This window comes from Melanerpes formicivorus, unplaced genomic scaffold (assembly GCF_026170545.1).
Source record: "Melanerpes formicivorus ecotype bairdi unplaced genomic scaffold, bMelFor1.0.p_v2 SCAF_19, whole genome shotgun sequence".
Taxonomy (NCBI): Eukaryota; Metazoa; Chordata; class Aves; order Piciformes; family Picidae; genus Melanerpes; species Melanerpes formicivorus.
In genome coordinates, this window is record NW_027142371.1 from 12379307 (window position 1) to 12403018 (window position 23712).

General features: G+C 45.4%; 1 protein-coding gene across 7 annotated transcripts in view; it reads left to right on the forward strand.

Moving 5' to 3' along the window:
* Nucleotides 1-2301: 2301 nt before the first annotated feature.
* The window catches only part of PTPRT (protein tyrosine phosphatase receptor type T), a 460558-nt gene continuing 439147 nt past the window's right edge, over nucleotides 2302-23712 (forward strand). For all 7 annotated transcript variants that reach the window (XM_068150103.1, XM_068150108.1, XM_068150109.1 and 4 more), the window contains exon 1: nucleotides 2302-2479. In XM_068150103.1, the coding sequence (XP_068006204.1) occupies nucleotides 2410-2479 (70 nt within the window). In that variant the 5' untranslated portion in view covers nucleotides 2302-2409. The remainder of the gene's footprint in view (nucleotides 2480-23712) is intronic.

A 23712-nucleotide genomic window follows, 5' to 3' on the forward strand; every position in this document is an offset into this window, starting at 1 on the left:
AGAAAGGACACTTCATCAGCTGGAGGGCTTTTTTGGACTGTGGGGGGCTTTGGTTTTGAGACATGAGAACCTCTCGAACTCATCCATGTGTAGGGCTTCTGAATACTACTAAGAGATAGAAGCTTCAGCTGCAGACTGATGCTCAGTCCCTTGGCTATCAGGATAGCGCTCTAGCTTGACCAGACAAGGGTTGCAATGTGAAATTCTTCAATGGTGACATAAAAAGGTCAAGCTTGGCCCTTCAGAGCTAAACCCACAAGCCTACTCACTTGATAAACACCAGCTTTTTTTTTTGTCTTTTTCACTCATTGAATGTGAGCTGGTTAAGGGCAGCAGCTGGATCTATGTTTGGTGTTTGCAAGCAGATATCCTCTTTCTAATCACAGGTGACTGCTCTGTCCACGCTGCCTTCAGCGTGGCATGGCTCTACTGCCCAGGCTGCTCTGCCCACATGCACTGGCACAGGAGTGGGCTGCTTCATTGCTCTCTGAGATGACTTCACAGAGGCAAAAATCTGTTCCAGGTAGGACGGTGTCAGAATGGGTCCTACTGACCAGAGCCCTGTGAGAAAATTCTGTCATAGAATGGTTTGGGTTGGAAAGAACCTTAAAGATCATCTAACTTCTTGCATGTGCAAAGAGCAGGTTCTGCAGAAATCCAAACAACCTGACCTGGAATGGTTCCACGGAAGGGATGGGACATCTACCAACTTTTTGGGCAACCTGGGCCAGGGTCTCACCACCTTCAGTGTAAAAGATTTCCTCCTTCTACCTAGTCTGAATCTCCCTCTTTTAGTTTTAAACCATCCTCCCTGGTCTTGTCACAACAGAACCTACTAAAACCTCTGTCCCCAGCTTTCTAATCAGCCCCTTTCAGCACTGAAAGGCCACCAGAAGGTCTCACTGGAACCTTCCCTTCCTCAGGCTGAACAACCCCACCTCTCACAGCCTGGCCTCAGCAGCAGAGGGCTTCCAGTGCCTTGCTCATATTGATACTTTGTGTGACTTAAATCTTTGGAACTCTCACGTTTTTCATGTGAAATATAAGTTAGTTCGTTTGAGATGCAAATTTAAACTGTTCTTCTCCTGCTTTGGGACAGAGCCCAAAAAAAAGCTCTGGTTAAAAAGCACAAGGAAGAGCTCTCCCCGCTGGCGAGCTGCGCTGCTGGTCTGCGTTCTGCCGCCTGGCTCCTGCGATCCGACAGGCTCAGTGCGGCACCACCCGCCCCAACCGCGGTGGGCTCGGTGGGAAGCAGGGATGCGGGAAGCGGTGGCAGCCACGGCCGGTGCAACACCCCCCCCTGCGGGCCGGCCCGCCGCGGCGCTGGGCTGGGGGAGCTGAGGGAGCGGGGAAGAACCATGGAGAGGGTCGAAAGGGGGGTTTGGGTGACACGAAGGGCTGTATCGCGTGTGATGAGGAATCGGTGCGCTATTAAACCTGAAGTGTTCGCGGTGGGAGCGTGCCCAGCACCGCCGGATTCTTTCCTGACCAGTCGAGTCCCCGGCTCAGAGCCCTCCTCGCGTGTGGAGGTGATTAAAGGGGAGTTTACCCAGGTGGTTCCCATTCTGCGTTCCCTGTGCGAATTCGAACTCAGGTGGTTGATTGGTATTGATATGGCTCCTACCTTGTGCCATGTTTTAAAATGAGACGTACATTTTTGGTTAAAGTTCCCGGTGAGAAGCAAACAGCAGAATTGTTTGCGATGGTGTCTGTGTGTGGAGCCGGGGAGTGGAGTGGAGCACGGTGTGATCCGGTACTCAGCCGTTAACTCTCGCGAAAGTAAAGTGAATAAATCATGGAAATGCCCGTTTCCAGCAGCAAACGCCCCAAAGCTGCTCGAACAAAGGACCTCCTGATGAGACCCGCCGGGCTGTAGCAGAGGGTCGCTTCTTCCCTTCCCATCCCCGCACTGCTCTCAGCCGCGATCCCCGTCCGCCGGTTAACGCAATCCCTGCATTTCCCCTCCCTCTCCGCTGGATCAGGGCAGCAAGCCCCGATTTGCTGGCACGGAGCTGCACTTTAGCTGCCACCGGTAGAGATTTGTGTGTGTGCGCGGCTGGGCTGCAACCGGCATTAACAAACCCCCAACCCGCCCCCCAGCGCAGCCGCCTTCTTCGGTGCGTGGAGAGGAGGGAAGGGGGGGGGGCGAGGCTGGTGCCCCCGCCGCGGCGGGGCAGCGGGGCCGGCTCTGCGCGGGCGCGGCCGGCGCCGGGCTCGGGGGGAGCTTCCCGCCCGCCTCCCGCGCCTCCCGCCGCCACTTCGGCGGCTTCTCCGAGCAGCACCGCGGCTCCGGCTGAGCTGCCGGGGCCGCTGCCGCGCCCGAGCCACCAATGCGGGGAATATTTGCAGGGAGGCAGCGGCACCGCGGCAGCGGGGAGGGCAGGTGAACTCCGGGGAAAGGAAGGAAGGATGACCGGCGTCGCCGCGATCGTCTTTCTCCTGCAGCTCTTGCCCAGGGTGGAGGGACAGCTCTTCCCAGGTGAGTGCCACCCGGACTCTCCGCTGTTACCTCGGCGCTCTTTACCCGGTTTTCTCGGGGCACCCCCAGCTGCGGGGCAGCGAGCTCTAGGGCACGCTGCCTAGCACCCCGAACTCTTCGTTTCATCTCTCCTTAGTCTATTGGCCTGGCACGGAGCTCCCTGTGCAAGGTCTGGATCTTGGTAGGGATGGAAAAGTCGTTCGGAGGCAGCTGGTCGGTGGGGAAGGAGCGGGATGGTTAAAAGTCGGTATGCGCAGCGGGGCCGTGATTCGAAGCCCACCTTGGGCCATCGGGGATGGTTGTCATTGTCGGGTCCTGCTAAGGCTGTGATAACGGTGTCAGGGTTGGGGACTGGGGAGTTTAGCACCTCGAAAAGTTGCGTACACTAGGAGATAAATGCAGTGGTTTTGTTCTTGGATTCGAGGTGTTTGAGACCTTTTTGTGGGGGGAACAGCCTCCCCGAGTCGGCGGTTGGAGCTTGCCCCTGAAGGCTGCGCAGCGCGGGTTGACCGCCGCCGGTCCCCAGGCGAGTGGCTTCGGGGCAGTGGTCGAAAATCCTGTGGTAGCTTTTTTCTGCCCTTGTATCTCGCAGCTCAAGTAACTTTCTTAGGGGGGGCTCAGCTGCTTGGGCTGGCTCCTTCCCAGTTGTCTCTTTCGCTGTCACTCTGAGGTTAAGGAATACTTTGCTCCCTGGCATGTGTACATTAATAGTAGCCGGTTATTTCCCTTCTCCTACAAGTTTCTTTTAGGCATAGTTTGAATTATTTGAAGACGACAGGTGCTTATAGAGTCGCTTTTGTCCTCTTGTGCTATTTTGTCGGTAAAACAGACGTGTGGTCTCATTTTTTTTTTTTTTCGTCTTGGGTATTATAATAAAATATTAACTTTCTTTATGTTAAGAAACAATCAGTTGTAACTTTTAGGCTTCGTATGTTTAGCTTTCTAATTTGTTTTTAAATCAATTCCCCACCTATCTTAGACAAGTCAAGATTTGTTATTCAGCATTGACTAATGTTGGGCTAATTTTCGGTGCTTGTGACTTGGTTTCGTACTTCCACAGCACCTCAGTTTAGTTCATCTCAAACTGGGAGATTTTCCTTCTTTAAGGCTAAGAGCTCAGAAGACTTTGTCTTGCTTCTTTACAACACAAATTGTGAAGAGTGTAGGAGCTGCTGAGTGTGCAGCCAGAGCACAGCATGTCCTTTGAACTCATCTTTCGTGGTGCGAGGTGGCTCAGAAGAAAGTTTCGAGTGTGAAGGGCCAGGCAGGCAGAAGAGAGCCCTGGTGAAGTGGATGTTGTAATCAATCCCATGGTTTGATACCACCTCGGTATCGTGTTTACATTGCTAGGCAACTGCACAGACCCGCAGATTTATTGGAAAGGCTGGGATATCTAACCTAGTTAAATAGCTGCTTCCTTGAGTAAGCAACGTGTGGAGCTCTCTCTTTTTTTTGCCTCCTATCCCAACTGTGTTTTCGTGTTCTCGACATTTGTCATATCAGTTGAGATGAGATCCTCGGTGTTTGATGAATCACCTAGCCAGATGCTTAGAAAGAAGAGTGTTCTGTGAGGATGGCAAACTTCTAAGGGGGCAGAAGACATTTAAGAGAAATAAGAACATAACATGAGCTAAACGCATGCACAGGTGGGGCTTAGCCTGGTGTTTTTGTTAATTTCAAGAAGTCAAGTGTTTTCTTTCAGTAATCAGTCCAGTGACCAGGAGGCTTTTTAATCAGCAGTACCTCTTTCCACCTGCTATTGTAGTGTGTTTCTTACCACAGTAAGAAGAGCTCATTCTATAATGGTTTCTGAGGCACTTCTATTACTGAAGTTAAAGGAAAATTTTCTCCTCTCTATATATTTGGCGTGAAGTGTAACGGACAGGACTCGGAAACGATGGCAGATTTAAAATTTGGGTTGTGGGGTTGGTTTGTTTGTTGTTGGGGTTTTTAATGGTAAAAAGCGGGGATTTTCAGCAGCACTTTGTGCCTCAAACGCCAGCGAAGTTTGGAGACAGACTCCAGTTAAAGCCATCTGTGCGCGCTCGGATCTTCCATCAGGTGGTGCTGTCTCCATAACTATTAGGATGCAAATTCCTCCTCTCTCCTGATTGAATTTTTTCAAAGCCTAATGTGTTTATTCAGCAGCCTTTTGTTAAACATCCCCAAAAATCACTGTGCAAGAAGTCGGCGGCGTGTTGTTGTTGGGTTTGATTTCTTTTCTTCTATGATAATTGAGCTGAGGAGTAGGAAAGACACAAGTCGAGACAAAATGGTATTCAGTTCCTACCCAACTTGCACAGCTGCTGCTGCTTCGCATCCACGGTGTATAAAACTAGGACTACTACGAAGCAACAGCGGAATGCTGATGGCTTCTTCCTGGAATACCTAGTTTCAGAGTGAGGGAGCTGGTTAACACTTCTTTCTTTGTGTAATTCTGCATTGCATGTGTAACACTTTCTCCCCAGCCAATTACTTTCAGTTGCTGCAGCCTCTGCATTTGTTTCTGTATTTCTGTTTTATATATGGAGGTGATAAACTTTTCATTAGCATAGGATCCGCTCTGAATTGAATTGCTCTACGATCCCATAGGAGAGACAGAAGTAACCCGAGGTCACTCTAGACGTTACCGGTTCTCTCAGGGCTTCAGAAATTGAGGAACTTTGCCTAGTGGGAAGTTGCTGCTTTTATTCTTTATTTCCCCCCCCCCCCCCCAAAGCATGTGTGCAATTTTTTCCCCTCACCAAATATGTGGAGGAGTCCTGCAGTTGCTGCGCGCTTCGCCATGGTCTGTTTCGTGCGTGTGCGTTTTTAGCAGGGATTAAAGTAATTTGTAGCTGTGAAAAAGCGTTTAAGGGGGAAAGTAGGACACTGGGTTTATATTGGGACTGATCACCTGAACACCAGATTGCTCTGACACTTATTTTTTCCCTCTGATGTCAGCGTTTGCTTTAATTATTTTTTTTCCCCCTCCTCTATGCTGCTCCCTATTTCGCTATGGCAGAGCTCTGGAATGTTTGCACAAGTAGCTGTGCTGCTTGCAAAAGGCTGCTGCCACATCATAAAGTTATGGCAACGGATAGCTGATTATACATGGTCTGTCCAGGGAAGATGAAAAGGAAGCAAACTGCAAGGAATCTTTTTTTTGGGGGGAAGATTAAGTCGTTTAGTAGGAGTTCATTTGCTCACAGCTTTTGCTGTCAGTAAATTGGCAGTGAAAAACGGATCTTTCTGAGCAAGCCACTCTGTGTGGCAATTGTTAACAATGCAGCCATTTAACTCAATAATCACTTTTCACTCCCTCTGGGGAGCTGTTAGCGCAACAATTCAACTTTATTTTTCATTCCTGGCTGGCTTGATTTGGTTTCTAATACATAAACAATTACTATTAAAAAGGTGGATGTTGTGAAGCTGCCTGTTTCGGCAGAGGCATGGAAAAGGTCACCGTGTGCATTAAGGTGATTATGAATCTCTGAGTGATCATCTTTCTCTTTTATAAATGCAGATCCTTTTTTTTTTTTTTCCCCCCACAACCCAGCCCTTCAGAAAGTCCCTTGGCTCTGCTTTTCTCGTTTAATTGTGCTTTTTCAGTCAGCTCTGCTCTGTGTGCAGGCCCACGTGCTCGGGTTTTCATTAATATTACGAGAATGATTTGGGACACTTACTGGAGAATATTACAGCATTTTTTAGAAGGCACCATCATCTGTTACCATGGAAACCAAAACAGTGTAAAGATGTAGGTCTGAGGCTTTGTGAACCTCAAAAGATATGGACAGGGGGTTGTTTCTTATAGGAATGATTACTTTTGGATATAAAATCCAGCTAACTGGGGAGAAGAAAAGGAAATAAATTGATCTGTTCAGCATTGCACTGACAATCCTTCTTTTGAATAACATTCAGCACAGAAGAATCAGTGTCTGATTCTTGCTCTGTGTGTTTTGTTAGTTTTTTTTGGGTTTGCTGTGTTGGTTTTTTTTTTGCTTAAGCTCATTATTTATCACAATAGTTGTTTTATGCCTCTGGTAATTTTCTTTGTAATTTTTTACATGAGGTAAACAAATGTGTATTGGCAACTTTTGTGCTTGAAAGTGCTGAATGTGGAATGGAGAGGCGTGCAGCATTAGCACTGGAGCTTATGTGTTTTGGCAATGAACAAATCTGTGACTGACATGGCCCTGGTAAGATAATGTCTATAAAATGGAAGCTGTCATCTGAAATTCACCTCCCAAAGTCTGGCAGAGGTGTATGTATGGCTTTGCTCAGTAACGTGAGCTCTGTTTTGCCATAGAGATGCTGAAGCCTGGTTAGCATTCATAAAACTCCTGTGATGTTTGGGTGAGGAGCAGCAAGAGAGTGTGTGGCTGGCTATATAAAGCATATGTCCTTTAGAGTTTAGTTTTTTTGTGTGTGTAGAAGCTGCTTCAGTCTGTTTCCTTGCTGTCTTGCAATGCATAGATAAAAACATGTAACAAAGCTTCTAAAACGTGCTTGCAGGTGCAGTCCTAGTTGAGATCTTCCTTGCAGATATTTTAAGCAGCAGCAGCATACAGGGCTCACCTGCTGTTAGAAACTGACCCAAGCTGTAGTCCAGATTTCCTGCTGTGATGCAAGAAACCTCCTGTGCTTACCACTGCCTGAGTGCCAGAGGGCTCTACTGCCACAAAGAACAGCTGCTGGCTTGACATTTCTTGGCTCTGTGGTATCATTCTTGAGATGAATGTGGTATACTTGGCTTTTATGGTATTTCTTGAACACTTTATGGAGCAATGTTACTTGGCTCATTTATGCCAGTGTACTTGGCCAAGAAACACTTTCTTCCACTACCACTCACATTTCTTAGTTCTCTAATTTTTCTTCAGATGGTTCTCTCCCTGTCTGTGCCTGTTAGTGGTACTTGGATATTGGTCTGCTTAGATGATACCTGCTTTTGCGGGGAAATGTTTACCTACTTGAAAATCTTTACTCCTGACCTACTGCCTTCCCATCCCCGTTACCTTTTACTTTTGAATGCTACTTGTTTCCTACTCCTTCAAGATAAACCTAGAGGAAAAGAGCAACCCAACAAGAAAGATACTGAGGTGCTAGAACAGGTCCAGAGAAAGTAAGCAAAGGTGGTGAAGGGTCTGGAGTGGATCTTCTGAGGAGTGGCTGAGGGAACTAGGGTTGTTCTGTTTGGGAATAGGAGGCTGAAGGGAGATCTTACTCTACAACTGCCTGAAAGGAGGTTTGAGTGAGGTGGAGATTGTTCTCTTCTCCCAAAAAAACAAGCGATAGGATTAGAGGAAATGGCCTCAAATTGCACCAGGGGAGGTTTTGGTTGGAGATCAGGAGAAACCTCTTCCCTGTAAGGGTTCTCAACCACTGGAACAGGTTTCTCAGGGAGTTGGTTGAATCCCCATCCCTGGAGGTGTTTAAAAGATACAGAGATGCAGTGTTAAGGGACATGGTTTAGCACCAGTCTTGGTAGAGTTAGAGAATGGTTGGACTTGATCTTAAAGTTCTTTTCCAACCAAAAGAATTCTATAACTATACACGCTGCAGGAGAGGACACACAGAGGTGGTGAATGTTGTCAATGGCATCTGTAAGGACTTCTCATACCCTGGCCCTGCCTTTCTGTACAGTCATAATTATATAACAAGCAATTGCTTCTAGTGTTCATTATTGCAAGTTCTAAAGATCATATATCTTCGTGGTAGAGGAGACAATTACTATGCCTTAATCAGACTATACATCATTTAATCAGACCCACTTGTTTTTTAATATCCAGTAAATACATCCTCATCTATCACAGCGTGGCTCAGAGATGTCAGATACTTTTCAATCTGGATGGCAGAGCATTGCACATCCCAGAATTAAATGCTGATAAGTCAGTTCAATAAAACAAGGACCTTTTGGAGAGAGAAGACTGTAAGTGATGTTTAGTGTTACAGTTAAAGAGGATGTAATTTGGGGGGAACAGAAACATATCTACTTGTGAACAAGGCCTGGTAAATAGGGAAACAAAACCCATGAAGAGTGAACCTACTTAGTGCTGTTCTGTTTTTCTTGTTTGTTTGGGTTGGTTTGTGGGTGTGTTTTTGAACTAGTGCTTGTAAATCAACCCAAGGCCAGCCACTTGATTTCTTCTCTTCAGTTAGATCTCTCTGGGACCAAGAGTTGAAGCCGACGTGGTGAATTCTGCTACAGTTTGAAGTGGCGCAGCTCATGTTGCTACAGAATGATTGAGCTGCTTATGAATTTTGGGAGGATGGGATCTGGCTTTTGTTCCTTGATGTATTTCTTTTTGTTGTTGTTTAGGTTTTTTTTTAAGTTCATTTTGCAGCAAAGCTGTGGGGTTTGACAGCTGATGACGTTGTGTGGGCACAGATCGGTGCTGCAGCCTGAGCAACCTATGGTTACGCAAACCTTGATTCAGCTGTGCTGTTTCCTTTGTACTACAAGCACTCCAAGTATCCCCCTGTCTCCTGTTTTGTTAGCTGCAATGTCTGCAGAGCCCACCTAACAGAGGAAAGAGAGTTTACCATAATTCTTAACTTACATCTTTGTCATAATCTCAGCTTTATTTCTGGGTAGTTAAATCGGTGGGAAGCAGCTCTTGGCTGCTAATTCAGCTAAGGAGGCTGTTTCACTCTGCAGTGTTGTAAAGAACAACACTTTCAAGAGTATTACAATTTAATCCAGCCTTTATCCATTTTTCACGTTGGGGATCAATCCTTCTCTCTCTTTGAATGTAAAGAAAACATCACTACCTGCCTGAGCAGAAGAAGTAGATCTTCATGTTGTGCTGGCAATGGTGCTCTTCAATGTTGTGCTTTTAACTCCAGTACTGCTGAATTCTCTTAGTATTGACTCAAAGGTCAGCCCCTCAATAATGGAGGGGGGTGAATAGAAGGGCCTGAAGAGGCAAATACAGCAGTTGAGTGCAGTGTGGTTTCAGGTTGTCTTCTTAATGAAAAATCATGGAGCTGGAAATGGTGTTGGGACCATGTGAGGGTTTTTTTTATATGGAAAGATACTGAAGAAAGGTAAAGTATTGCTTGGCAGAGTATGTCTGTACTCATGTGTATATACATATGTGTATATGCATAGTAGAAGTAGGGTGTGAAGATGAAGCCAGGGAGGAAGCAGGGCATTAAAGCCATTTGACTGCTATATAGATGGGTCTGTCCTCAGTTAGAAATGCACTTACTGGAGCTGCAGCAGCATTTGCTGGATAAGCAGAAGAGCGTTTCTGTCAGCAAGATAGCAAGCTGCTGTGCTAGGTGCTTCATTTCTCCAGAGGAGGGATTTTCTGTCAATGTGTGCCCGTTTGTGTGCTGGCAGCCCAACTCTTATTCTGCATTTCTAGGTGTGAATTCAGTGCTTTAAGAAACAGTTGTTGATGCATCTGGAAAGTGTAATGTATTTCCAGCACAAACAGTTGTTTCTCAGGGAAATACTTCTTGCTTGGTTTTTTGGTGTTGTGTTGGGTTTATTTTCAGAGGTGTGTGGCTGAAAGAAATGTGTGTATATCTATGTATCTATCTTAAAAAACCCAACAAAATCCAAACAAAACTAACACCAACACAAAAGAATACAAATAAAAATTAACCAAATGGGAAAAAAAAAAAACACAACCCAAAAACCTAAGACAAGAAGATGTGTATATCCCAGAAAGGGGCAAATTGAAAGGGACCTCTGAGGATCACCTAGTCCAAGCCCTCTGCTAAAGCAGTGTCACCCACAACAGATTGCCCAGGGTCACAATGATCAGGTGGGTTTGGAATCTCTCCAGAGAAGACGACTCCACAACCTCTCAAGGCAGCTGGTTTCAGGGCTCCAGCAGCCTCACAGCAAAGAATGTTACTTTGTGTTTGGATCTCTTCTGTCCATTGCTGGCTCACGGTGAACTTGTGCACCAGCACTTCCAGGTCCTTCTCTGCAGAGCTGCTTCCCAGCAGGTTGATCCCTCACCTATACTGGTGCAGGGAGTTATTCCTCCCCAGGTGCAGGATCTTACACTTGCCCTTGTTCAGCTTTGTGGGGTTCCTAACAGATGTATGTTACACGTATGTGTGATGCTACGCTTGACTGCATTGGGTTGGTGTCAAGAATTTTCATTGCTTTGTTCTTAAGAACTGAAAAGCACCAATATGCACATTCAGGAGCTGTTCCCAGGGTTTCCCACGCAAGCCCACCTGCTTGCAAAAGCTGCATGTACCTGAGCTTCTGTCCTAGCAGGAGTACCTGCTGTCTCTAGCTTTTAACTTGAATGTGTTTGTAATCTGGCTGAGCAGATGAGCTCATTGCCTTCCTTCTCATGCTGGACTTGATAGACAGTTGTCAGTCTGTCACTGTATCAAGCCATCTCTCCTACTGAGCATCCTTAATAGAAAGTCCTTTTTTTTCCTCCTTTTTATTGTTTATTAAACCTAATGAGATCGCTTTACTGTAAACATCTGAAGAGCCAACTGTGTTAAATGCTTCAGAGGCACAAATGACTCATTTTTGTACCCTGAAGAACATTTTCATCTAGCAGTTGTATGAGAGGAACAACAGAAGAAATGGAGCAGCAAGGGTGGCAGCTGATGTTTGAAGGGGGTGTTAGTTACTGCGAAGGTGATGGGAAGGCAAGCATGATGAGATGATAGCAGCAGGAAAAGGAAGGGAGCAAGTCTGAAAAGAAACATGAAAGCTAAGAGGAGCCTGACAGGATGGAAACTGTGAGGAAGCAGACATGAAATAAAGCTCAGAAATCGGCTGCTGTTCCTGGTGCTCGCAGGCTTGGAGGGTGGCTGGCACTGCCATCATCTGTCATCTCCCTCCCTCTTAGCTTAACTGTCATCTAAAGTGATTTCTAGCCAGCTCGTTCCTGCAGCGTTTGGTCTTTAGGTCGAACCATGGGCTGCATTGCCTAGTTTTTATTGTCCTTCCTGAATTTCACAGCAACATTTTCTCCAACTGGTTGAGCCTATCTCTTCACAAACTAAACCAAGAGGTTTATTTTGAATTGAGTAGCAGCCCATTCCTGGTCACTTAGAAAAGATACGTATTGAATTTGCTAGTTGTTAATATTCTGAGAGCCTAAAACATGCTAGAAGCAGTTTTCACTCTTGTTACTTCAGCTCAGCTCCTAGTTCAGGGATCTGCTCCTGCTTACTTTATATCAGTAATGAAAAAGAATAAGCATGCAAAGGGAAAAGACTTTGATCTTTGCCCTCTGCAAAACACCACTGTGCATCCCTGTGGACACTAGAGTAGCTCACCAGGACAGCAGCTCCATCTGGGTTCCCAAGCGCATTGCTGGGCTTGCCTCACAGTCTGTGCCAGGCAACCCAGATGTGATGCACAGCTTTGCACAGTGGCCAAATCCAATTAAATGTCCAGGAGTCATTATGTCCAGAGGCAAACTAAAGCCAAGTGCTCATCTTTGCTCCTTCCCTTCAATAATTAATATCTTTTTCCCCAACCTCAGTGTCAGTCTGAGGCAGACCTTTTTGTGGCATTGTTGGCTCTGACTAAACAGGATGTAATGTCCTGATAAATTTGACTTTCAGATCGGTGGCTTCCAGCTCTCCTGTGATTTGGCTGTTCATTGCCAGCACTGACTCATTCCCTTTAGGGCAAGTGGATCTCTGGAGGCAGCCTGCAGCGCTCTGCTTGCGTTCTGCCTGCGAAAGGTAGAGAGGCAGCGCTGGCCCCTTTGCTTGCCAGGCAGATATTTCATGTTCCTCCTGCCTGCAAATGAATGCAGAGAGCTATTGCCAGGGATGCTGCTGACTGCTTGGATGCTGCCTAGTTGAACTGGACCTGCTATTTAATTTCTGTGTTTGAGGAAGATTTAATGAAATCTAGGACCAGTTTAAAAAGTTTCCACAAATGTGATCTGAAATCGATTTGTGGGGGAAGAGCTGTTCTGAACTGAGCCATTCCCCTGCAGTTCTTGAGATTCAAACATTCCAGCATGAATTGGAAAAAAGTAATCTATATTATCTAGTAGAAAATAATAGGGTTTTGATAAATCTTGTGGGGAGCCTTATGTGTATGTTGGAAAGGGATTTCTGCTATGAAAGGGGTGGTCCAAACACCACTCCAGCTTCCTGAAGAAGCGAGGTTCTGTGAGCAACAGGGTCTCCTGGATGAAGAGTAAATATATTTTCATGATTAAAAGCTGGGAGGTGGTGAATGTGCTCACAGATAGCAGCACGTGGTAGAGATAACCAGAGGAGCGGAAAGCCTGGAAATAAACAAACACACTGTCTCTGCTGGCACAGGGATAACCCTGGAGACTGCCAAGGCCAGAGCCTGCAAAAATAAGAAAGTATAATTAATTGTCCTTAAGTGAACCTACCAAGCAAAAATAACCCTTTGAAAATAAGCTCCCAGCTTTGCATCTTTTATTATAAAGCATTTAATGTTCTGTAATGTGCTTATGAACGTCTCTGTGCGTATTTGGTGCAAAGAATCAGCACACTGAGCATAGCTGCAGTGGGTGTCTGGACACAAAGATCTTCAGGGGTCTGTAAAGCCAGGTGGAAAGCATTGGAGCTGTTCAGCCTGGAGAAGAGAAGGCTATGGAGAGACCTTACAGCTGCTTTTCAGTATCTGTTTAGAAGAGCTTGTAGTGACAGGGTGAGGGGCAATGCTTTAAAGTTGGAGCAGGGGAGATTTAGGTTGAACATTAGGAAGAAGCTCATTACTGCGAGGATAGTGAAATACTGGAACAGGTTGCCCAGAGAGGTGGTGGATGCCCCATCCCTGGAGACATTCATGGTCAAACTTGGTGTGGCCCTGGGGAACCTGATCTAGTTGTAGGCGTCCCTGCTCTCTTCAGGTGGAGTTGGACAAAAAGATCTTTGAGGGTCCCTTCCAACCCAATGCATTTATGATACTCTGGTACTTTGATGGATTTCACTCAATAATACAAAGTTATTTCTCCAAATGGCTGAGAAGTACGATTTCAACAATGCCTTGGTTGTGTTTGAGGATCATTTGGCAGTTCTCTCTTCCTTCCAGTGGTTCCTATGCTTGCGTTAATGTGAAGAACCCTGATGGCAAGAAAGCAGAGAAGTGTTACTCCCCCTGCACTCTCCCCCCAGGCTCTGTGCTGATGGCTGTCTGTTGCTGACAGAATGCTAAATAAACGAGTGAGGTTTTCATTGAGAGAAGCACTGCAGTTCCTCGGATCACTTAGTATAGTTCCCAGTAGCTTCTGACTTGAGGGTGACTTGCAGATGTTTAGGACCTGAAGTACGCAGGAAGCAACAAAAGCATTCTGAACAGATAAGTTTGGAGCCTATCCTGCCTGCCAGGTGCAATTCCTGTCAGAATTTGTCCAAAATGAGTGCTTGGATTGTGTCTAGTACATGTAATAATTTACCTATGATGTGCTTCCTCAGTACAGGGGATGGCACAAAGATTCCTTATTGATGTCGGAAGGAAAGAGTTCAACTTTTACACTGAGTAAGCTTATAATGAACTGCTGTGAAACCAGGATAACAAGAATGGAAGGTCTTTAAGACTAAAGGGTGGGATGAGCTCAAATGTTAAAACAGTCAGAAACAAGACACAGTATCTAAAGACAGTAAAAGTCTGTCAACCATTGCCTTGTTCTGGCATCATTACATAAACCAGAGACAGATTTGGACAGAGATCAAATCATTGATGTTTCTTCTCCATAACCTGTGGGGGTTTTAATAATAAACCTCTAGGAGGAGAGCTTAACTGTCAATGTATGTCAATGACTTCCTACAAGGGCTTGTAGTGATGGGATGAGAAGGAATGGCTTTAATCTGGAAGAGGAGAGATTTGGACTGGAGATTAGGAAGAAATTCTTGCCAGTGAGGGTGGAGATACACTGGAACAGGTTGCCCAGGGAGATCATGGATGCCCCCTCCCTGGAAGGTAACCAGGGCTAGTGGCAGGTGTCCCTGCCAATGGCAGGGGCATTGGAACTGGATGATCTTTAAGGTGCCTTCCAACCTAAACCATTCTGTGATTCTATGGCCACCTTACTGTAATGAATTAAGTATAATGAATGGATGGAGTGTGTGTGAAAAGATTGATGTGATGTAAAAATCCTATAACCAATCTTACCTAATTTATTTACTTGAACTGTATATAAACTGCTGCTGTTTCAGCTCAAGGGGTCTGCATTGGTGATTTATTGCCCAGCAGCCATTTCTGCAGAAGGGAAATAACCCAAAAATCTCAACTCTGTCAATTTGATTACACACCATAGGGTAAGGGACCCTTTTTTTTTTCTTGGAACTGCATCATCAGGATCAGACTTCTGACACAATTTCCATTAAAGTTCAGCACAGAAGTTCACTCACAGACAGAGAGATTGGCCATTGGAATGTGCTGCCCAGGGAGGTGGTGGAGTCACCATCACTGGAGGTGTTTTAGAGGAGACTGGATGAGGCACTTGGTGCTGTGGTTTAGTTGATTAGATGGTGTTGGGTGATAGAATAGTAGAATAGAATAATAGAATAAACCAGGTTGGAAGAGACCTTCAAGATCATCGTGTCCAACCTATCACCCAACACCACCTAATCAACTAACCCATGTCACCAAGCACCCTGTCAAGTCTCCTCCTGAACACCTCCAGTGACGGCGACTCCACCACCTCCCTGGGCAGTCCATTCCAATGGGCAATCACTCTCTCTGTGTAAAACTTCCTAGTTTTGGACTTCCTAGGTTGGACTTGATGATCTCAAAGGTCTTTTCCAATCTGGTCTATTCTATTCTAAATAAATGCAGTTCCTTTGGCAGTTTTTCTTAGTGAAGGTAAACTTTAGAAACCTGTCTGTTGGAGAAAGAATGCCGGAGTTGAGGAACACAGGAGAAATTTAGCCCAGTCTTGGTAAGTACTGCAGCTTAGATCCAGAGTAAATATAAACAGAGTTATTTTGAGTGGATGAGAGAAACTGGGAGTGATTAATGCTGAGATTTGGAGAGGACTGACAATTGACAGCACATTTACATGCAGCTGAATACCAATGTGAAAAGCAGCAAGTGCGCTAAAGACAGAATATGCCACCTGCTCTGTACGTAGCTTAAAAACAGTGTCTGCCTGGGTTCTTTTCTGTTTGGAATATTCCACTCAGCCCCTAACATTGACTTATTCCTGGAAGTGAATCAAGCTGCACCAGAGGAGGTTTAGGCTGAATGTTAGGAAGAAATTCTTCCCAGAAAGAGTAATTGGCCATTGGAATGGGCTGCCCAGGGAGGTGGCGGAGTCACCATCACTGGAGGTGTTCAGGAAGAGACTGGATGGGCTGCTTGGTGCCGTGGTTTAGTTGATCAGATGGTGTTGGGTGATAGGTTGGACTTGATCTCAAAGGTCTTTTCCAACCTGCTTAATTCTGTATTCTGATAAATTGAAGTATTGAGAATACCTCCAAGGCACAGCAGTTTCTTCACTTCTGGACAAAGATTTAACGTATCTAAATACATCCAGCTTCTGGACCTGTGACTGAGATTGGAACTGTGAAGGGAGAGCACCTCAGAGGGAGGCAAGGGGAGGAAGGAAGAATTCTTTAACAGAATGAGATTAAAACAAGAGAATACATTGAGTATTAGGAAAATCTTATTGCAGATCCATGAGGCTGTGGAATTGTGTCTCAAAGGAAATGCTGGAAACTGTTGCCTGAGTCATTTTAATTTAAGCAGGAGAAAATAGTTCACTACCTTCTGCAGAGGACTAAGAATACTGCACTGTTTGTTTGGTATATTTGCATAGAAAACAAATTGAATAATAACCCACTGCAGGCTTTTTCCCCCCTAAATTTTGAACTTTGTTATAATGCTGTTGGAGAAAAGGAGGAGGAGGTACAGTGAGGACAGAAAGAGTGAGGGTGCTGTATTTAGCATACAGTAAGTGTAAGTGATGTTAACACTTAGTAATGCCTCTCAGTGGTGTTTTTAATTCATCTGATTAATTGCTGTGTATCTGTTAAATATCAGCAGCATTACAGTGAAGTCAAGATTGCAGGATTGCATCTTGTCCCCCCTCCAAATTCCTCCCACTCCAAGTCTGACTTAATGTGACTTAACCTGAAGCCAAACATGGGGTGCAGTATTTAAAACCAAAACCACTGTAAATGCCATATGTGATTTGTAGGTGAAAAAAGGGACATGATGTACAGGTTGGGGAGAGGAGGAGTGTTAAGGGTTTGATGTCTGGTTTCTGTATCAGAGTGATTCCATGTGAGCTCTTCCAGCCAAACTTTGCCCAGTCAGAACCAGCTGTCACCCCTGGTGGACCCTAAGCTGAGACTCTGTAACATTCAAAAGGGCTTTAAAAGTTGTCTCTGCAGCTGAAATTGGTGCTGCTGTGCTTCCTGTGCATGAGTTTGATGCAGGTTTCTGGAGACCCTGCAAACTTCTGGGTGCTTCAAATGGGAAGCATGGAGTTAGCACAGATCTTTTCCTTCATCTCTTTGAGTCCCTCAAAAGGGAAGGGCTGAGCACAGCGCTGTGAGGTGGGGTGGTGAGTGCATCTATGAATGTTTGTGAAGGATCAGAAATTCTATATCTGGAGAGAAATCTGAGAGGAAATTAATAATCCTCTCTGTGGAGATCAGTTTGCATAGCGTGCACTAAATAATGCATGGGGCCACAGAGCTAACAATAAGAATAAAGCAAAATATTGAATAGCTGCTCGTCCAGTAAGTGCCATCCATCTTTTGCATGGAATAACAAAGGGCCCTGTGGCAGAAAAGAGTGTGTGATCAGGTAAATCTTTTAAAGTCAAATCTACAAGGGGATTGATACAGGGGTTTTGTGGACGAGCTGCTGTTAGGACAATTAATACTCTTCAGAATGCTGCTGTTAACAATCTTACTCTTTCCTTAGATTCCTTTGTGGTGGGGATGCCCATCACATTTAGGTTTAGGTTGGACATTAGGAAAATTCTTCTTCCCTGAAAGGGTTGTCAAGGCCTGGAACTGGCTGCCCAGGGCAACACTGAAGTCCCCATGCCTAGAGGGACTGAAAATCCATGGAGATGTGGTGCTGAGGGACATGGTTTAGTCATGACCTGATGCGGAGGGTTGAAATTTCCCCCCGCCCCCCCAGCATTAAATTTGCCAGATCATCTCAGCTGGAAGCAAATGAAAGCTGTGTTTACAAGCAAAATTACAATCTACAACGGAATGCAATGAATATGGACAACTACAATATTTACAGGGATTTACAATCAATAAACAACACAAGGACCCCCCTGGTCAAAGACCAGGGGAAGCTAATAGCTTCTCCCTCCTTGTTCCCCCTTATCTCCTTGTACACAAAAGGGACAAGAGACAGGAGCAGAGATATATTGACTTAGCCTAAACAATGCAGCCAAGGTCAAGCAGAAGCCAACAGAAACTAAGTCAGTATCTCTCAGCCAGAGGCAGTGAGGAGAGAGAGAACTTGGTTTGCAAACTAAACCTTATGCTAGAGAACTCTCCAATGGGATTGTTTAGAATCACAGAATCACCAAGGTTGGAAGAGACCTCAAAGATCATCAAGTCCAACCTGTCACCACAGACCCCATGACTAAACCATGGCACCAATCCCCTCTTGAACACCTCCAGGGATGGTGACTCCACCACCTCCCTGGGCAGCACATTCCAATGGCTAACAACTCTCTCTGGGAAGAACTTTCTCCTCACCTCCAGCCTAAACTTCCCCTGGTGCAGCTTGAGACTGTGTCCTCTTGTTCTGGTGCTGGTTGCCGGGAGAAGGGATCAACCCCCTCCTAGCTACAACCACCCTTCAGGCAGTTGTAGAGAGCAATAAAGTCTCCCCTTAGCCTCCTCTTCTCCAGGCTAAATAATCCCAGCCTCTCCTCACAGGGCTTGTGCTCGAGGCCTCTCCCCAGCCTCATTGCCCTTCTCTGGACACGTTCAAGTGTCTCAATGTCCTTCTTAAACTGAGTACCTATCATTAGTTTCCTTTTCACACCCAATAGTGATTTATTTACATCTTACCACTTTCTGTTCAAGATCTGTGAAAAATTTTAAAGGCATAGCCTAAAACTACCACTGCTGGCAGTGCTGGGTTAATGGTTGGACGTGATGATCTTGGAGGTCTCTTCCAGCCAAAACAAATCTGTTTTTCTTATTCTAGGATGACCAGTAACAGCTGGACAGTGACTTACAAGTGACATCTTTTGTTCAGTATGTACTGGTGGAGGCTCTTGTCTGCTGCTTTGCAGTCATGAGCTGCTCTGTGTGCAATATTCTGCCTCTCTCTTTTGTGCAATCTCACCCCAGGATTAATAGAGTGGCTACACAAGCAGAAGTTTGGCTACCTGTGCCAACTGCTCCTCTGAGGTGATCGTGGAAGGTTGTAACTGTATTGTGGGTTAGACTTGACCTGAAAACAGCCAGAATTGAGATTGGAGGGTTTATGATTGTTTAATTCCCTTTACTGCAGGGTGGTTCATGGTGCATTCCCAGCTTCTGGTTTTGGATCACAAGCAGCATTGTGTTTGCAATTGAGGCCATCCTGGGCTTGGTTCCCCAAGAACTGAAGCAGGAGAAGGCTGGGTGGGGAAACCAGTGCTGCTGCAATTACATTGAATAATTGATTATTTGAATGACATTAGAGGGGGGGAAAAAAAGGAGGTGAGAAAACAGACTGTGTTAGTTAGCAGTCAACTTGAGGGAATTCACATCTCCTGAAATTTAGCTTCAGTGCTATGCTTTTGTTGCTGTTCTCTGTGTTTACATTATTGCAGTTCTCAAGAGAACAAACAAGGAGTTTCTTCAAAACTTTCTCATTTCTGTTATACCTCTGGGCTTCTCATTTGCATTTTCCTTACTTTGCCTTTTGCTTTTGCCTTCATTCTATGCATTCTGTGTGGCTATTCATCCCTCCTGTGTCCAGTGTGACTTCTGTAATGCCCATCAGTGGTCTTAGGTGATGCTCTAGGAATCTGTAGTGGTCCAACAGCAGGTGTGTGGCTGAGTGCTCCCAAATTATGCCTAAGAAATTGGCACATCAGGTCCTGTTCTGAGGCCATAAATGTAGATGGATTTATTTAGGAATCCTCTCTAATTTCTCCTTGTCACTCCAGTAACTCTGCTAAGAAGAGTAAAAAAGTTAAGAAAAATGCAGGGATTAAGAATGTTTTAGCAGAGCTTTGTCTGAGAGGATTTTTTTTCTTCAAGTCTTGTGTCTTAAAAGCCTGAGTGTCATATATAGTTTGCTGGAGGGAAGAAGCACTGGCAGCTTTATGCCATGCTGTTGGTACAAGGAGGGAAGTCCTAGTGAAGGGTATCTTTGTGTGTCATTGGGCTGCCATTAGCTCATGGGTTTTATTTTGCCATGGCAGGTGCTTATTAAGCTCATCACATCCAGCTGTGAGCACATCACAGGCCTGCCAGCTGCTGCTGTATGGTTAAGTATTTTCTGCTCAGAATGCACAGCGAGGGTCTTCAAATCTCAAAGTAAAACAACCCCCAAAAAAGCCCCAAAGAGGCAATTGTGTGGGCAGCAGGACCAGGACAGGGATTGTACCCCTGTACAAGTGAGGCTACACCTTGAGTACTAGATTCAGTTTTGGGTCCCTCACAGCTTCACAAAGAGCACAAATCCTGTGAGGAGTGGCTGAGGGAAATGGAGATGTTCAGCCTAGAGAAAAGGAGGCTGAGGGGAGACCTTCTGGCTCTCTACAACTCCTTGAAATGAGGCTGGAGCTGGGATGGAGTCGGTTTCTTCTCCCTAGTAAAAAGTGACAGGACAAGAGGACACGGTCTCAAGTTATGCCAGAGGAAGTTTAAGTTGGATATTAGGAACAATTTCTTCCCCAAAAGGGAAGAACTGTCCTCTAAACCAGGAAGGCCTGAAGCAGGCTGCCCAGGGCAGTGGTGGAGTCCTCATCCCTAGAGGAGTTCCACAGCCATGTAGATGTGGTGGTGCTGGGGAGCCACGGTTTAGTGGTGACCTGGCAGTGCTGGGTTAATGGTTGGACTTGATCTGAAAGTTTCTTTCCAAAGCAGTTCTATGATTCTGTGTTGTGTAAGAAGCTTGTGACAGGTCACAAAATTTGGGTGGAGCATGATGAGTTGAGTAAATTTGGTATTAGATATCAGTGGCAGGAAAGGCTGGCTGGCGTTGTTTCAGGACATCTCTCTGGGTCAGAATGGTGACTTAGTTAATTGCTTAGCTAATCATTAGTTAATTGTTTTCTTTGTTTTTAATGTGAACTCAGGACAAAACAAACTTGGAAACTACAGCTGCAGTTTCTTGATAATACATGCCCACAGTTAGACACAGCCCAAAGTAATGGCAGCAGGGATCACATGCGTGAGCTGATATTTATGTAGGACTCGACCTTGACTCTTTTTGCTCCCTTCCTTCCACTTCAATATTTTAAAAAGGAAAGTAAACACAGGTGAAGAATTATTTGTAGTGCATCCTGTTCCCCAGGATGCCTCTCTCCAGATAATAACTTTGATTCCGGAGATATTAAGGGGGAGGAAAATGTTTACATTGCCATTTTATAGCAAGGGGAATGGAGCACAAGAACATTATGTGTAGCAGATTTATAATTACACAAGGGAAATGACTTAAAATGTATTGAAGATAAGCATGAATCAAGGTCTTCCCCTCCCTCAGTCCATGATGATACTTTACTGCTAGTTAATTCTTCTAGAAGTAAATATATTGCAGCCTTTTGCACTCTCTCTGCTCCTGATTTTCCAGGAGCACTGAAGAGCTCTTCCTTGCCAGGCTTGCATTTTGTAATCTTGCAGGTGAAAATGAAACCTTGCACTTTTTACTTACCTTTAGCTTTCCTTGGTGACAAAACAGCCTATTGACTGTTGTACTGAAATCATGCAAATTGTGTGAGAAGCACGTTCCCTTCACAATGCTCTCTATACTAGCAGGAATTCCTGCTTTGAGAGACACTCAGGCAGGGAATAGATGAATATTTTGAAGTCAGGGATTTGGAGGCTCAGGTCTTCTGTTCAAAGCTCTGTGCCCATCTTGTTTTATCATAGTGTCAGCCAGGGTTGGAAGGGACCACAAGGATCAGCTAGTTCCAACCCCTCTGCCATGGGCAGGGACACCCCACACTACATCAACCTGGCCAGAGCCTCATCCAGCCTGGGCTTAAACACCTCCAGGGATGACACCCCAACCACCTCCCTGGACAACCCATTCCAGGGCTTCACCACTCTCATGGGGAAGAACTTCCTCCTCACATCCAGCCTAAATCTCCCCACCTCCAGCTTCATTCCATTCCCACTAGTCCTATCACTACCTGATATCCTGAGCAGTCCCTCCCCAGCCTTCTTGTAGCTCCCTTCAGATACTGGAAGGCCACAATTAGGTCACCTCAGAGCCTTCTCTTCTCCAGACTGAACAGCCCCAACTCTTTCAGTCTGTCCTCATAGGGAGGTGCTCCAGCCCTCTGCTCATCCTGGCACGTTAATTTTTCTATGTCACAAGTCTATTGTAAGTAGCATATATGTTGTGGTGGTTGGTGTTCTTTCCTCTCTCACAGGAACTTGTGAAATATTTCAGGGTCTCCTGACGAAAGGCTGAATGAGTGCAGTGTGTTTTCAGGCTGGCTCCCCTCTCACTCCCAATGCCAGGCCATACTTGCTCTAGAAAGTTTGATCGGATCTTGACTGTCATTCATAAATCAATGCAATAAGTTAAATCACTAGAGCTGCTGCCTTATTTTCATTTCTTTTCACTTTCCAAAAGGTTCTTATGAACACCAAGTGGTGCAGAGCTCCTCCTTGTAGGAAGAGATCCCAGACCTTTACTAACCAGTCGAATTGAGAACTGCCAGAACTTAATGTACTGAGTTTTGTGTCTTCCAGGACTTTAGATTGTGGCAATTTTGTGTCTTAAACTCTTCTGCTGTTGCTGTCTTTCATAGCCAAAGCATAGAGGTCAGGGTTAGAAATGAAACTGCCTTCATTGTGTGGAGGAATAAGGTTTCACTTGAGGTTGTCGGCAGAAGGCAGTTGTCACTGTCTTTGGGGAACTCCTTCAAGTTTAGGGACTACTTGTAACTTTTTTCAACGAGATAAACTGATGATGTTTGCTCAAGGATATGGGTGTCTTCCTTCTCCAGAATGAGATTTGTGCTTCCTTGGGTAGAAGCAAACTCCTGCAAGTGAGCCCTTGACCCATGTGTGTGCTAGTGCTCCTTTCCTCCTTGCAGGTAGTCAGAGTTGTGCCATACACAGCCCTGCATGTTGGAGTGGTGCCTGAACGAGCAGTGGACCACAGTCACGTTGCTTTGGCACAGTAAATGCCTGGGGATCTCAGTCATAAATGGATTCTGCATCTTGGCTTTTCAGAAGGTGCTCTGTGGCAGGTGACAGATGCATCAAGGCAGGGCAGACACAGATCTACATGGAGCTGACAGTATTCTTTGTAAGGAAGACAGTGTGATAGGAAGTACACAAATGCTGGGAAGTGAGAGAGATTTGTTTTTTACATTTGAGAGGTGGTTAAGAATTGATTTTGGGGTGAGACCATCTTTGTCATTTGTGACTGCTTTATGTCTGTGAGGCAAAGTTTAATGCACATCTTCTGGGCACTGGGGGCACTTGCAATGGACCCAGGTCATTCTTTTCCATTTTTGTCATAGAATGACAAGTTTGAGAGTGGTGAGGCAGTGGATTACTCAGATGTGTTACTGGTTTTCCCTTTTGAATAAACAAAGCATTTAACCTGACTTCTCTCTTAATCTCCCCCTGTCCCTAAACAGTTTCTCTTATCTTTATCATGTGGTTTATGCAAACACAGAGGATACTTCCCATTTACAAGACACAAAATGGTACTTTCCACCTTCATCTGTCGTTGCTCAAGTGTACACAGAGAGCTATGCAACTGTTACAGTGCATGGAATTGATACTGGAACTGAACTGTAGAATGGCCCAGCTAAGACAGGACCTCTAGAGGTGTTCCTGTCCAACCCTCAGCTCAACACTGAATCGCCTCCTCCATCAGGTTGCTCAGAGCTGAATCTAGATAGGTTTTTTTATACATCTAAAGATAGAGACCCACTGCCTCTTTGGGCAGCCTGTGGCAGTGTTGGACCATATTCACCACAGAAAAGCTTTTCATATTCATGTTTAAATGGAACTTCTTGTATTTCAGTTCATGCCCTTTACCTTTTGCCTGGAGAGGAGCCTGGCTCAATCTTCCTTACTCCTTCTTCCTATTGGGGTCTTAGGACACTAAGATCCCCATGAACCTGCAGGAGGCTGAGCCTCTCCTGGCCTACATCAGA